General features: G+C 43.5%; 1 protein-coding gene across 4 annotated transcripts in view; it reads right to left on the bottom strand.

Annotated features, from left to right (window-relative positions):
- The window catches only part of SMARCC1 (SWI/SNF related BAF chromatin remodeling complex subunit C1), a 183,713-nt gene that overhangs the window by 125,251 nt on the left and 41,857 nt on the right, over positions 1 to 16,605 (bottom strand). For all 4 annotated transcript variants that reach the window (XR_013344985.1, XR_013344986.1, XM_077808520.1 and 1 more), the window contains exons 9-10: positions 7,231 to 7,356; positions 6,354 to 6,472 (exon numbers count right to left, since the gene is read on the bottom strand). Coding sequence is in view for 2 of the 4 variants with exons in the window: in XM_077808520.1 (XP_077664646.1) it covers positions 6,354 to 6,472; positions 7,231 to 7,356 (245 nt within the window). In the remaining 2 variants the exon portion in view is untranslated. The remainder of the gene's footprint in view (positions 1 to 6,353; positions 6,473 to 7,230; positions 7,357 to 16,605) is intronic.

Here is a 16,605-nt window from a genome sequence, read left to right on the forward strand (position 1 = left end):
ATGATCTGCAAATATTTTTTTTAAAATTGGACTTGGAATATAAGTCTCATTTCTTCTGGTCATGTCAGAGGACATTTTGGGGTTTTCAGAGCAGTGTGAGCTCTTATACCTCAGCTTGGGGAGTTTAAATGTATAACAAAAATATCTTTCTCCAAAATTTTCATTAGTCAAAGTTTAATAGGAGCAGCCAAAAACACACACACACACACACACACACACACACAAAAACCAAAAAAGTTTAACAAGTCAACTACAAATACCTTCCCCTCTCAGTTGCCAAACTTTAAATCTCTTGGTTCCTGCCATTTCACTAGTTTACTATTCAGAGTTTTAGGTTAAATGAGACCTGACCATCTAATGCAATTAACAGAAAAAAAAAACAAAATCCAAACCACACAACTGAAGACTTTTAGACAACTGAAGAGAGAAAGTTTCTTGACACCTTAAATGACTGCTTCTTGGAGCAGCTAGTCCTGGAACCCACAAGAAAAGAGGCAATTCTTGATTTAGTCCTAAGTGGAGCACCGGATGTGGTGAGGTTAGGTGAATATAGCTGGATCGTTTGGTAATAGTAACCAGAATATAATTAAATTAGGGCTGTCAATTAATTGCAGTTAACTCATGCAATTAACTCAAAAAAATTAAACATGATTAAAAAAGTAATTGCAATCGATCAGTTTTAATTGCACTGTTAAACAACAGAATACTAATTGAAATTAAATATTTTGGATGTTTTTCTACATTTAATATATATTGTATTCTGTGCTGTAATTGAAATCAAAGTGTATATTTTTTTTATTACAAATATTTGCACTGTAAAAATCACAAACAAAAGAAATAGTATTTTTCAATTCACCTCATAAAATATCAGGGTTGGAAGGGACCTCAGGAGGTCATCTAGTCCAAACCCCTGCTCAAAGCAGGGCCAATCCCCAACTAAATCATCCCAGCCAGGGTTTTGTCAAGCCTGACCTTAAAAATATCTAAGGAAGGAGATTCCACCACCTCCCTAGGTAACGCATTCCAGCATTTCACCACCCTCCTAGTGAAAAAGTTTTTCCTAATATCCAACCTAAACTTCCCCCACTGCAACTTGAGACCATTACTCCTTGTTCTGTCATCAGCTACCACTGAGAACAGTCTAGATCCATCCTCTTTGGAACCCCCTTTCAGGTAGTTGAAAGCAGCTATCAAATCCCCCCTCATTCTTCTCTTCCGCAGACTAAACAATCCCAGTTCCCTCAGCCTCTCCTCATAAGTCATGTGTTCCAGTCCCCTAATCATTTTTGTTGCCCTCCGCTGGACTCTTTCCAATTTTTCCACATCCTTCTTGTGTGGGGCCCAAAACTGGACACAGTACTCCAGATGAGCCCTCACCAATGTCGAATAGAGGGGAACGATCACATCCCTCGATCTGCTGGCAATGGCCCTACCTATACATCCCAAAATTCCATTGGCCTTCTTGGCAACAAGGGCATGCTGCTGACTCATATCCAGCTTCTCGTCCACTGTAACCCCTAGGTCCTTTTCTGCAGAACTGCTGCAGAGCCATTCGGTCCCTAGTCTGTAGCGGTGCATTGGATTCTAACGTCCTAAGTGCAGGACTCTGCACTTGTCCTTGTTGAATCTCATCAGATTTCTTTTGGCCCAATATGCTAATTTGTCTAGGTCCCTCTCTATCCTATCCCTACCCTCCAGCGTATCTACCTCTCCTCCCAGTTTAGTGTCATCTGCAAACTTGCTGAGGGTGCAATCCACACCATCCTCCAGATCATTAATGAAGATATTGAACAAAACCGGCCCCAGGACCGACCCTTGGGGCACTCCACTTGAAACCGGCTGCCAACTAGACATGGAGCCATTGATCACTATCCGTTGAGCCTGACAATCTAGCCAACTTTCTATCCATCTTATAGTCCATTCATCCAGCCCATATTTCTTTAACTTGCTGGCAAGAATACTGTGGGAGACAGTGTCAAAAGCTTTGCTAAAGTCAAGGAACAACACGTCCACTGCTTTCCCCTCATCCACAGAGCCAGTTATCTCGTCATAAGTACCTCATACAAGTACTGTAGTGCAACCTCTCATGAAAGTGCAACTTACAAATGTAGATTTTTGTTACATAACTGCACTCAAAAACAAAACATAAAACTTCAGAGCCTACAAGTTCACTCAGTCCTATTCCTTGTTCAGTCAATCGTTAAGACAAATGAGTTTGTTTACATTTACAGGAGATAATGCTGCCCTCTTCTCATTTACTATGTCACCAGAAAGTGAGAACAGGCATTTGCAGGCCACTTTTGAAGCCAGCATTGCAAGGTATTTATGGCCAGATACGCTAAACATTCGTATGCCCCATCATGCTTCAGCCATCATTCCAGAGAACATGCTTCTATGCTGATGACACTCATTAAAAAAAATAATGCGTTAATTAAATTTGTGACTGAACTCCTTGGGGAGAACTGTATGTCCCCTGCTCTGTTTTACCCAAATTCTGCCATAAATTTCATGTTATAGCTGTCTCAGATGACGACCCAGCAAGTTGTTCATTTTAAGAAAACTTTCCCTGCAGATTTCACAAAACGCAAAGAAGATACAAATGTGAGATATCTAAAGATAGCTACAGCACTTGACCCAAGATTTAAGAATCTGAAGTGCCTTCCAAACTGAGAGGGATGAGGTGTGGAGCAGGCTTTCAGAAGTCTTAAAAGAGCAACACTCCAATGCGGAAACTACAGAACTTGAACCACCAAAAAAGAAAACCAACCTTCTGCTGGTGGCATCTGACTCAGATTATGAAAATGAACATGCATCGTTCCGCACTGCTTTGGATTGTTCTCGAGCAGAACGTATCATCAGCATGGACGCGTGTCCTCTGGAATGGTGAATGAAGCATGAAGGGACATATGAATCTTTAGCACATCTGGCAAATAAATATCTTGCAACGCTGGATGCAACAGTGCCATGTGAATGCCTGTGCTCACTTTCAGGTGACACTGTGAACAAGAAGCAGGAAGCATTATCTCCTGCACTTGTAAACAAACTTGAATGTCTGAGCAACTGGCTGAACAAGAAGTAGGACTGAGTGGACATGTAGGCTCTAAACTCAAGTTTTACATTGTTTTATTTTTGAATGCAATTATTTTTTGTACATAAATCTACATTTGTAAGTTGAACTTTCATGAAAGAGAGACTGCACTACAGTATTTGTATTAGGTGAACTGAAAAATACTATTCCTTGTGTTTTTTACAGTGCAAATATTTGTAATAAGAATAAATATAAAGTGAGAACTGTACACTTTGTATACTGTGGTGCAAGTGAAATTATATTTGAAAATGTAGAAAACATCCCAAAAGATTTAAATAAATGGTATTCTATTATGGTTTAACAGTGTGATTAATCGCAATTTTTTTAACCGCTTGACAGCCCTAAATTAAATGTAACATCCCTGTGGTGGGGAAAACACCATAACAGCCCAACACTGTAGCATTTAATTTCAGCAAGGTGGACTACACAAAAATGAGGGAGTTAGTTATAGAGAAATTAAAAGGTACAGTGCCAAAAGTGAAATCCCTGAAAGCTGCATGGAAACTTTTTAAAGACGTCATAATAGAGGCTCATCTTAAATGTATACCCCAAATTAAAAAAACATAGTAAGAGAACCAAAAAAAGTGCCACTGTGGCTAAGCAACAAAGTAAAAGAGGCAGCGAGAGCCAAAAGGCATCCTTTAAAAAGCAGAAGTTAAATCCTAGTGAGGGAAATAGAAAGGAGCATAAACTCTGGCAAATGAAGATATAAGTAGGAAGGCCAAAAAAGAATCTGAAGAACAGCTAGCCAAAGACTCAAAAAGTAATCTTAAAAAAAAATTTTTTTTTAAAGAGTACATCAGAAGCAGGAAGCCTGCTAAACAACCAGTGGGGCCACTAGACGATCGAGATGCTAAAGGAGCACTCAAGGACGATAAGGTCATTACAGAGAAATTAAATCAATTCTTTGCATCGGTCTTCATGGTTGAGGATGTGAGGGAGATTCCCAAACCTGAGCCATTTGTTTTACATGACAAATCTGAGGAACTGTCCTAGACAGGTGTCATTAGACGAGATTTTGGAACAAACTGAAACTAAACAGTAGTAAGTCACCAGGACCAGATGGGATTCACCCGACAGTTCTGAAGGAACTCAAATGTGAAACTGCAGAACTACTAACTGTAGTCTGTAACCTATCATTTAAATCAGCTTCTGTACCAAATGATTGGGGGATAGCTAATGTGACGCCAATTTTTAAATAGGGCTCCAGAAGTGATCCTGGTAATTACAGGTTGGTAAGCCTGACTTCAGCATCGGGCAAACTGGTTGAAACTATAGTAAGAACAAAATTGTCAGACACATAGATGAACATAATTTGTTGGGGAAGAGTCACCATGGTTTTTGTAAAGGGAAATCATGCCTCACAAATCTACTAGAATTCTTTGAGGGGGGGTCCAATAAGCACGTGGACAATGGGGATCCAGTGGATATAGTGTACTTAGATTTTCAGAAAGCATTTGACAAGGTCCCTCACGAAAGGCTCTTAAGCGAAGTAAGGGCCTCTCATGGATTGGTAACTGGTTAAAAGATAGGAAATAAAGGGTAGGAATAAATGGTCAGTTTTCAGAATGGAGAGAGGTAAGTAGAGATGTACTCCAGTGATCTGTACTAAGACCAGTCCTATTCAATATATTCATAAATGATCTGGAAAACCAAGTAAACAGTGAGGTGGCAAAATTTGCAGATGATGCAAACTACTCAAGATAGTTAAGTCCCAGGCAGACTGCAAAGAGCTACAAAAGGATCTCTCAAAACTGGGGGCCTGGGCAACAAAATGGCAGATGAAATTCAATGCTGGTAAATGCAAAGTAATGCGTATTGGAAAACATCCCAACTATACATATAAGGTGATGGGATCTAAATTAGCTGTTACCACTCAAGAAAGATCTTGGAGTCATTGTGGATAGTTCTCTGAAATCATCCACTCAATGTGCAGTGGCAGTCAAAACAGCAAACAGAACGTTGGGAATCATTAAGAAAGGGATAGATAATAAGACAGAAAATATCATATTGCTTCTATATAAATCCATGGTACACCCACATCTTGAATACTGCGTGCAGATGTGGTCACTCCATCTCAGAAAAGATATATTGGAACTGGAAAAGGTTCAGGAAAGGGCAACAAAAATTATTGGGATATGGAACGGCTGCCGTATGAGGAGAGATTAATAAGACTGGGACTTTCCAGCTTGGAAAAGAGGCAACTAAGGGGGCGGATATGATAGGTCTATAAAATCATGACTGGTGTGGAGAAAGTAAATAAAGAAGTGTTATTTACTCCTCCTCATAATACAAGAACTAGGGGTCACCAAATGAAATTACTTGTCAGCAGGTTTAAAATAAACAAAAGGAAGTATTTTTTCACACAACACATAGTCAGCCTCTTTGCCAAAGGATGTTGTGAAGGCTAAGACTATTAACAGGATTCAAAAGAGAACTCGGTAAGTTCATGGAGGATAGGCTATTAGCCAAGACGGGCAGAGATGGTGTCCCTAGCTTCTGTTTGCCAGAAGCTGGGAATGTGTGACAGGGCACGGATCACTTGATGATTGCCTGTTCTGTTCATTCCCTCTGGGGCACCTGACATTGGCCACTGTTGGAAGACAGGATACTGAGATAGATGGACCTTTGGTCTGACACAGGATGACCGTTCTTACATTCTTTATCTTGTAAAAACCTTTTAGGCCTTCATAGATCAAAGAAACATAGAAGGGCAAAAACACAATAAAAATCATTTGCAGTCACTAATAATCAGCGAGGGCTGGTCTGCATTAGGAAAGTTGTACCAGTGTAGCTAACTGGATTAAAAATTTTCTCTAGTTATCCAGCTGCAAACTCCTCTTTGTAGACATTTAAAATTTTATGAACACTGAAGAACTTAAATTGGTTCAATTTAATTCAGTAATTTACAAGTGTAAACTAAAATGATGTAAACAAAATTTAAACCTTTATAAATGCATCTATCTACATAAGGGATTTGCACTAGTGTAATTCGATCAATCGGGAATACTATTCTAATATGGACAAATCCTAAGTCTCACTGTTAATGATATCTGCCTCTCAATGGTGGAGTTCTCATTAGGTTTAGAATAAATGACTGCACCAGACTTTGCTCCATCTGCAGGCAAAATTCATACATTCCAATTGCAAACACATGGTTATGTTGGGGGAAGAATGGAGGAAAATTACTTGTTTCAAGAGCTCTCTCTGCTCCAGTTTCAGCCTGAGCAAAGCTCATCTTTGGTTGTCTGATCCTGACACTCACCCTTTCTTTCCAGTCTTCTTCCTTGATTCCATGGGAGTGGGGGGAGGGGAAGGTGAATGCTTTCTTTTCCTGGTACTTGCTGCTGCTTTCCGATCTCTTCTCTCAGGGCTACGGACAGGCTGTTAGAGAAGCGAAGTTGTCAGTCAGTACCAATTACCACAGCTCATTGAAACTAAGACTGCAGATCTCTCCTAATATGCCCTGCATCCAGGGTGCTAAAACAAGAGCACTGCAGCAGCAACCAAGTTCAGCTCCAGAATACCCACACTGCAATATGAAAAGCGGCCTGTACCATTTCTACAATTAACCTTTAACTGCTGGCATGGCTGTCTGCCACAGAAATGGGCTTTTAAAACACCGCAGGGTCCAAATACAAACTTTTGACTTGTTTGAAGCACTGGGCCCACTCAGAATGGGGAACATTTGGCATTTAACCTTGAACTCTGAGTACCTTCTAGGAATAGCTACTGTATTCAGTGTTTTCCCCAATTATAGTGACAAGTGTGGGTTAGTGGTCTCAACATGTACTTCAGGCCAAAGAAATTTGGAAATTAAGATCTTAAATTGCTTCTGTATCAATTTACCCCAATTTAAGTTTGTGGAGGGAAAAGAAAAAGCAAAGTAGGCCCCAACATTTATATTTTTTGGGAAAAAAAGACACTTTGCTGTGTCAAAAGGAAACACCAAGTATGTCCATTTTCCAGAAGGGTGCAACATATATGCATTTACATGTGACCTCGGTACCATTAGCTCCTGAGAGACTGGCACCTAATTTAGCAGCTTTGATTCCCAAGACGTCTGACTTACATGGTAGTAAAGAATATAATTAACACTGCTAAAAATCAACAAGTCATCCACCAACAGAGAAATACCATACCTCTTCATTCTTCATAGAGATTCGCTGGCGAAAACTCACTGGCTTCTTGTTCTCATCCACCTCATAATCCTCTTCATTCATCCATTCATTGAATATATCTGTGTCCAGAATCCATTTGGCATGAACCTAACAGCAAATCCAACAAATCTCGATGTCAGTAAATAGACTCCCACTAATGCCAAGGTTTCTGCACTAGCTTTACACTTGAACACAAGCCTCCATCACCAATCCAGTAAGACTCTAAGAAAAGGGAGTACTATAATTTGGTTATCAAAGTTGGAGGTTTTGGAAAGCATTTATTGGTTTCCTATGTACCAAATTTAAGACACAATAACTGCACAAAGCAATGCAACAAAGTAATTATGCCAAGTCTATTGACTTCCTCCTTATTTCCGCTGCTTAGTTATTCTAAGTCTTTTGTGCTGGCAGGTGAGAGCTCTTGTTGGGACAATTCTGTATGAACGTGTCACTTTGAGACTAAAGATACAAAAACTGCACTCTGTACAAAAACCTTTAAGGTATAACAGGGAACATCTTGATGGTCACAATCCAATTCCCAGTGGATAGCTGTCCCCATCACACACAAAAAAAGTAATGCTCACAGCTGGTGTCTTTGTTGGCAGTCTCAACAGAAAGCTCAAGGACTGAACTTCCCTCTCATTCCTAGAAGTAGGGGAAGCTTGCATTGATGCCATGCCTGTTCTGGGAATGAAGCGAGAACTGTAGTCCCTTCGGCAATCATTCTCTTAGCCTGTACTGAAGTCACACATATGTACAAATATATAGTACATTCCAACATGGACACCAATCAATGAAATTGACACTTATGGAGTAGAGATTTGGGAAAGAAACATCTACCAATTGAGCAGCACTAAAAGCCTTGTAAGATTCTGAAAGGGACACATCAATGCCACTGCTTCCCACTATCAAGCCTTATTAGGCTTTTCCCATGCAGTTCTAAAGACTGATTTGTAGCTACAGGAGACTATGCAATCAGTTTTTGTCTTGGACAGTGATTCATATTTCTTAAAAAGCTAGCTGAAAAGAGAAAAATTGACTAAATATATGTAATGTCAACATTCCTGGACAATGCCATCTTTTGACAGGCAATTTCAGTAATACAGGCTCATCTATTCACCTTTTCCGAACTACACCTTAACAACAAATACCAGTGACGCTTTGACCTCTACAGACAAAAGCATGGGGATGGGGAAACAAACAATTAAACTCTTCACTTCACACTTGAAGTGCTCCAGTGAGCAACCATTTTTGTCAACTAAGGCTTTTCATGAAATTCAAATGGCTTCACGTGTCAAGCGATAGTCAGAACACATCATCCCTGCCTTCATCCTGCTTGAAAGCAACACTGGTCCAGGATTCCAGAAGCCTGGAAGATAACCAAGAGATACTCTGCCACAGCCAAAGGAGCAAAAGGGAGGGGAGGAAGCAGAATCACAAGTGAAAGAGTTTTCAGCTAGCTATGGAAGACTGTCTAGAAAACCAGACACTGATTTACTTGGATAACCTCTTTGAATGGGCTTCTAGTTTAAATATGTAAGTAATAAAAATGGGCTTGAGCTTGACTTTAATATTTAAAACAAGATTTAAAGCGCTATTTATAAAATCAACCCCACCCCTCTCCAATCATCCAACCAAAAATTAATTTTCTTCTCCTGATCTGACCACAAAGACCTCCTCCTGCATTGATGCTAAACAAATTAGTAACAAAACACAACAGCATGAAATGTTCTTCTCTATTTATAAATGAATAAGCAGTATGTGCAATCTTTATTACAATTGTTTCCTTATCTTGTTTTCTTTCAATGAACTAAATCAAGAGAGAAACCATTGTGCCACAAACAGACCTCTAATCATGTAAAGAATCTAAATACGGCTGCTATTGTTGTTTTGAGCCCTTACAAGTTCAATAGACCAGAAAGTGTTGATTTAGTTTTCATACCTAACAGCAGCAATGGTCAGAGTTCCAGTTAAATCATAACCCTTTTAACAAAAGCAAGATGTTAATGACTGTGCAAATGTCACTATAACAATCCATCACTGCTTTTCATACATATGTTGGAAGGTTATTTTCGTACAATTGGCACAATTTTGCCATCATCCAAATGCTTTTGGCAAGCTGGAATCAATCCAAGGGACATGAACTGTGCAATGTGCTCAGCAGAGCTTGCAGAAATTGGCATCTATTTCAGGACTGAGCCAAACCACAACCAGACTCAAGAGCTTAAATCACTAGCACGAACGCAGCAAATTTGCAATCTAGGCAAGCCCTTAACTGATTCTAGTGATATCACCCCCAAAACAGCTAAGAATTGATTTCAATAAAGTGAAAGACCACAGCAAGAGTTTATTTTCTTCATCGCCTTTAAAATGGAAGGACCTAACCGAAAATGGTTAACTTCTCTATGCAAGAAGAAATCAGAATTTTAATTTCCAGTGCTTTGGCCGCTGCTATAGTATGTTGGGGGTTTAAAGTAGTTCCTACAACAGCAATCCTTCATAATTCTGTACAAAAATTCAGTTATTACAGTGCTTTCTGCTTTTATTACACCCTTCATCGAAGGATGTCGAACCACTTTACAAAAAAACCATTGCCAATTATTTCCGTAACTGCTGTTTGAAATCTGTCACTCATGTTCATTCCACGTTAGGTGTGTGTGTGCCATGTGATCTGCTGGCAGAGATTTTTCCCTGTGTGGTATCCATCAGACTGGTCCTAGTGCCCTCTGGAGCTGTGTGCATATGTGCTGGCATAAGGGTCACTACTGGTCACATACCCTCTCAGTTCCTTCTTGCTGGTAACTCCAACAGAGGGGTACAAGGGTGGGTCATGGAATGGACATGAGCAACACAAAGAATCATTATAGGATCATAGGACTGGAAGGGACCTCGAGAGGTCATCTAGTCCAGTCCCCTGCACTCGTAGCAGGACTGATTATCTCGACCATTCCTGACAGGTGTTTGTCTAATCTGCTCTTAAAAATCCCCAATGATGGAGATTCCACAACCTCCCTATGCAATTTATTCCAGTGCTTAACCATCCTGACAGTTAGGAAGTTTTTCCTAATGTCCAACCTAAACCACCCTTGCTGCAATTTAAGCCCATTGCTTCTTGTCCTATCCTCAGAGGTTAAGAACAATTCTTCTCCCTCCTCTTTGTAACACCCTTTTACGTACTTGAAAATTGTTATGTTCTCTCTCAGTCTTCTCTTTTCCAAGCTAAACAAAACCAATTTTTTTAATCTTCCCTCACAGATCATGTTTTCTAGACTGAGTCATTTTTGTTGCTCTTCTCTGGACTTTCTCCAATTTGTCCACATCTTTCCTGAAACGTGGCACCCAAAACTGGACACAATACTCCATTTGAGGCCTAATCAGCATAGAGTAAAGTGGAAGAATTACTTCTCGTGTCTTGTTTACAACACTCCTGCTTATACATCCCAGAATGATGATTTTTTTTTTTTTTGCAACAGCGTTACGCTGTTGACTCATATTTAGCTTGTGGTTCACTATGACCCCCAGATCCCTTTCCGCAGTACTGCTTCCTAGGCAGTCATTTCCTATTTTATATGTGTGTAACTGACTGTTCCTTCCTAAATGGAGTACTTTGCATTTGTCCTTATTGAATTTCATCCTATTTACTTCAGACCATTTCTCCAGCTTGTCCAGGTCATTTTGAATTTTAATCTTATCCTCCAAAGCACTTGCAACCCCTCCCAACTTGGTATTCTCCACAAACTTTATAAGTGTACTCTCTATGCCATTATCTCAATCACTGATGAAGATATTGAACAGAACAGGACCCAGAACTGATCCCTGCGGGACCCTACTTGTTATAACCTTCCAGTATGAACAACTGATGACTACTCTCTGGGAACAGTTTTCCAACCAGTTTTACACTCACCTTATAATAGCTCCATCTAGGTTGCATTCCCCTAGTTTATTTATGAGAAGGTCATGCGGGACAGTATCAAAAGCTTTACTAAAATCGAGATATACCACATCTCAAAGAACAGTTATGGAAAGGTTAGTAACCGTTTCTTCCCTTCTGAATATGTTCTATGTTAGGTTACTCACAAGCAGTACCCCCAGCAGTGGGCTCGGAGTTCACGGACTTGCTTACAGCAATACCACTCTCCTGAAACTGGCATCAAACAGGACTTGTTGGGTGATGGCATAGCGAGATGCGAAGGTGTGTACTGATAACCAGACTGCAGCCCTGCAGACGTCCTGGATCTGGACCCATGTGAGGAACACTGGTAATGAAGCCTGGGCTCTTGTGGAGTGAGCGGTTAAGATGGCCAAAGGCCGGACATTCGCCTGCTTGTAGCACACCCAAACACAGATGGTTATCCGGGCTGACGCAGGTAGCCCTCTCACCCTTTTCAATACTGCTACGAAGAGTTGATGGATGTGTGGAAGGGTTCAGTCCTCTCCATAGAAAAGGCAAGGGTATTCCTAATGAGTCCAATGAGTGAAGCAGCCATTACTCAGAGTTCTTGAGAGGCTCCAGGAAGAAAACTGGCAGGAAAATGGTTATAGAATTGTGACGCCACTTTTGGCAGGAAGGCTGGGTGGGGCTGCAGTTGGACCTTGTCCTTGAAGAGCAGTGTGTAAGGCAGTTTTGATATAAGGGCCTTGGTTTCAGAGACCCTTCTGACCGATGTGTTTGCTATCAAGAAGGCGACTTTTCAAGAGAGAAGCAGCAGAGGGCACAATGCTAGCGGCTCAAATGCTGGGGGATCCGTGAGTCTCAACAGAATAAGGTTTAAGTCCCATGGGAGGGGGGTGCAGGGGGGAGAAAATCAGCTCATGAGGATAGAGCTTCTCCAGCTCCTTGAGAAACTGTACCATCATCTCGTGGGAGAACACTGACCTGCCGTTCACTGGAGGGTGGAAGGCTGAGACTGCTGCTGAGTGCATCTTCATAAATGCGAAGGCCGGTCCCTGCTGCTTTAAGTGGAGCAAGTAGTCCAAGATACATTGAAGGAATATCGAGACTGAGAGAGAGCTTGTTAAGATGCCCATGTCGAGGAGCATTTACACTTGGCAGCAGGTAGGTGGCCCTGGTAAACGGCTTTCTACTCCCTAACAAGACCTGTGGACCTGTTCTGAGCAAGCTTGTTCCTCTAGGTTCAGCCATGCAGCAACCACACAATTAGGTTCAGGGAGGCAAGGTTCAGGTGAAGCAACCGGCTGTGGTCTTGTGAGATTAGGTCCAGACAGAGTGGGATTGAGAGTGAAGATGCTACTGACAGATCAAGGAATGTGCCAAACCAGTGTTGGCGTGGACATGCCAGGGTTATCAGAATAACTCTCTCCTTGTCTCATTTGACTTTTAGGAGAACCTTGTGAACCAGAGGGATCCGGGGAAAGGCACAGAATCGGAGATCTGACCATGGGAGCAGAAAAGCATCGGAGAGGGAGTGCGGGCTGTGCACATGCAGCAAACAAAACTGATGGCATTTCCTGTTCTGTCTGGTAGTGAACAGGTCTGCCGGGGGGGGGGGGGAGAGGGGGGCGCGACACCTTTAGAAGATTAACCTGGTGACCTCTAAAAGTGAAGGGACCACTTATGGTATTAGGAAAAGGATCTGTTGAGGTGATCCACCAGTACATTCTGGGCTCCTGGGACATGTGACACCTCAAGAAGAATGGAGCGCTTCCTGGAGATGTCCTATAGACATAGGGGCTGAAGATCAGGCCCCTCCCTGTTTGTTGATATAGAACATGGCCATGCTATTATCTGTCAGGACTTGCACCACTTTGCCTGAGATCTGGGGAAGGAACACTTGGCAAGCTACACGTACTGCTCTGAGATCCGTGACATTTATGTGCAGGGAGAGTTCTTGGGGCCAGAGGCCCTGAGTCCTGAGGTTGTTGTGGTTGGCTCCCCACCCTAAGTCCAGTATGTCCGAGATTAAAGCTACAGACGGTCAAAGAGTAGCAAAGGTCACCCCCATCATTACTGATCTTGGGTCTTTCCACCATTGCAGGGAGGCAAGGTCATGGGGAGGAACTGTGAGTATATAGAGTCCAAATGGTGTCTGTTGAGGGACTATACCGACACTAGCCACATCTGGAGGGGGGAAGTCTTGCATGTTGAAACACAAGTGCATGCCACCATGTGCCCCAGTTGCTTGAGGCAAACCCAAGCTGTCGTAATTGGGTGGACCATGACATCGGATATCAGGTCCGACATGGTCCTGAATTGGGCTTCCGGCAGGAAGGCCCTACCTTGGATCAAGTCAAGCACTCCCCAATACATTCTATTCTCTGAACCGAGACAAGAATTGACTTTTATCAGCAGACCCAGTGCTCGGAAAGTGGTTTGGACTGTGCTGATGCTGTTCTGAACTTGAGCCTGCCAGCCTTTGATCAGCCAGTCATCAAGGTACAGGTAGACCTGGATGCCTCGCCATCTAAGGAAGGCTGCTACCTCCAAACACAGATTTTGTGAAAATCCGGGGGGGGGGGGGTGGGGGGGGGCGGGCGGCACTGATAGGCTGAAGGGAAGAGTGGTGAACTGGTAGTGGTGCTGACCCTGAGACAAACCTGAGAAATCCTCTGTGACCACAGAAAATAGAAATGTGAAAATATACATCCTTTAAGTCAAGGATGGTGTAACAGTCTCCTGGATCCAGAGAGATCATGCGGAACCTGTTCCTTAAGGTATCTGTTGAGGTGACGCAGGTCCAGGATGGTTCAGATTTCCCCTTTGGCCTTTGGGATTAGGAAATATCAGGAATAAAAACCTCTTTCCTCTCAAATCTTGTTGAACACCTCCCCCATCCCCATTCGTAGGAGGGGCTGCACCTCCTAGGCGAGGAGATGCTCGTGAGAAGGATCCCTGAAGAAGGATGGGGAAGGAGAACTGGAGGGAGAGGTGGATGAAAATTGAAGGGTATAGCCAATTGTCACTGTACTTAGAACACAACAGTCCGATGTTATGTATGACCATGCTGGGCTAAAGTGTGACAGATGGTCCAAAAGTAAAAAGGGGAATGGATCCGAAATGGTGATTGGTACAGCAGCCTTGTGTGCACCTTCAAAACACCTGCTTGGGCCCCCTGGAGTACCTCTGAGACCCTGGCTGGGAGGCTGAGGTGGATGAGTGTGGTTAGCACCATTTATAACCTTTCCCTTTGTAGAGCTCTTATCTTGGAGGCACCGAGAAACAAGGAGGATGTTGGGGTCTGAAGTGCTTCCTGAAAGCCAGCAGAGCATAAAGGCCGAAAAATGGTAGGGTGCTCCTACAGGAGGCTTCGGAGGGGAGGCCCTAGATGGACTGTTGGACCTTGTGAGAAAGCTCCAAGGACTGGAGCCAAGAACGCCACCTCACGGTGACAGTGGAGGCCATTGTCCTGGCTGTCACATTGACTGCATTCAGAGCCACCTGTAGAGAAGTTGTAGCCACATTTTTACCCTCTTCCAAGAGGGCAGCAAATTCTTGTCTTGCATCTTGGGGCAGGGAGTCTTTAAATTTAGCCAGTGAGTCCCACAGATTATAACTGTATCTCCCCAGCAAAGCTTGCTGGTTAGAGCTAGGTAGTTGAAGGCTACCTGTCTAATTAACCTTTCTTCCGAAAAGGTTGTGCTCAAGTGGCCTTGACTGTCCCTCATTTGCTGCAGCTGCCACCAGAGATCTTGGAGTACAAGTATTTGAACCCACTCAGTGGCACATAATAATTTTTCTCTGCCCTCTGTGAGGCGGGGGAAGAGAAGGAGTTTGCCATAGGGTCTTGACTGGTCCAATCGCCACCTCATTGATGTGTAAGGCCACCTTAGAGGAAGCTACTGCAGCCAGGATCTCAGTAAGGCTGTGGGATGTCTCTTTAAGGTCCTCAATTTCCAGACTCAGGTTCGCAGCTACCCATTTCAAAAGGTCCTGATGGGCCCTGAAATCGCCCTGCAGAATCAGGCTATTGGGTCCTGTGAAAGCCTTGTGTGGAGAGGATGAGGAGGAAGTTTGCACAAGAGGAGGGGTTCCCTCTTCTTCCTCAGCCTCAGCGATGTCCAACCAGGGTTGGTACTAGAGTTGGGGTCTGATGCTGAGCAAGGAGGAGTGGTAGCGTGCCTCCCGGAAACGACCAAGTAGGAGCGATGGGAGGGAGGACCCAGTGCCAGGGGAAATCCCCAGCGGTTCCAGCACAACCACTGCATTGGCCAGTGACCCATTGGGAGGACTGGTACTGAAGTCCGGTGGTGCATAGGTTGGATACTTGTGGTGAGCCTGAGGTTGCACATATGGTTCCCCTTTGGACTCAGAAGAGAGGTCTCTCTCAGAGACCATGGAGGAGTGGTAGCTGATTCTGCCACCATGTGATGCCCAGGTTCTGGGACCGGTGGCGGACCAGAGATGGTTGGGACACTGGGATCAGGGTTGGATTGCCTCTACAGGGTGCCAGGGGGCCCTGTGTTGGGAATGAGCCTGATGCCCTCTGTTCCTTCTTGATTCTGGACACTGGAGCTGGAGGGGACCGAGAGAGAAAGTAGGACCCTCGCTGCTTGAACAGCCTCTGAGATCGACGGAACAGCCAAGGTGGCTTCCGGTTATTGGCGGACGGTCCCACATCAGACTCATCACTCTAGGCACAGTTGACAGTGCCATCATGGGCCTGGGAATGAAAGAGTGGCCTGGCACGGGTCTCACTGTGCTGCCTTCCCTCCCCGCACTTGTCTTTCTTCTTCACCCGTGAGTGCCGTCTGTTGGTACGCTGCTTTTTGTGCTTTTTCCTTGGCACCTAGATAATAAATAGTGCCAGGAAGAGCTCGGTGCCAGAGCAGCACTTCGCCCCAATGCCGAAATGCTTGGTGTCAGATCAGAGCACCTCTGCTCTGAGTCTGGTCTGAGGACAGCTTCCATGAAGACAGCCTTCAGCCTAATGTCTCTGCCCTCTTTAATGCATGGTCTGAAGTCCCGACAGATCTGGCACTTGTCCTTCATGTGAGTCTTCCACCAAGCACTTCAAGTAGTTGGAGTACGGATCACTCACGGGCATAGGTTTGCCATAGAAGGCATAAGGTTTGAAGCCCGCGGATCATGGCATGCCTGGCCCCTGGGGCGACTGAGTCCCTTGACAACAGGATCTATTTACACTATGTACAATAATATTAATTACAAAAACTATACATACTAAACTATGATAACTAAGAACGAAGAGCGAGAGTCCAAAACCCCTGGGAAGAAAGCCTTGCCAAAGCAAAAAGGGTTGGTCCAGCAACTGTCATGGGCGGTAAGAAGGAACTGAAAGCGTTCATGGCTGTGGCAGCACTCCTTATACTGGTGCATGAGCGCACGGCTCCAGAGGGCGCTAGAGCCAGCCCAATGGATACCGCTACAGGAAAAATCTATGG

This window comes from Eretmochelys imbricata, chromosome 2, assembly GCF_965152235.1.
Source record: "Eretmochelys imbricata isolate rEreImb1 chromosome 2, rEreImb1.hap1, whole genome shotgun sequence".
NCBI classification, from domain to species: Eukaryota; Metazoa; Chordata; order Testudines; family Cheloniidae; genus Eretmochelys; species Eretmochelys imbricata.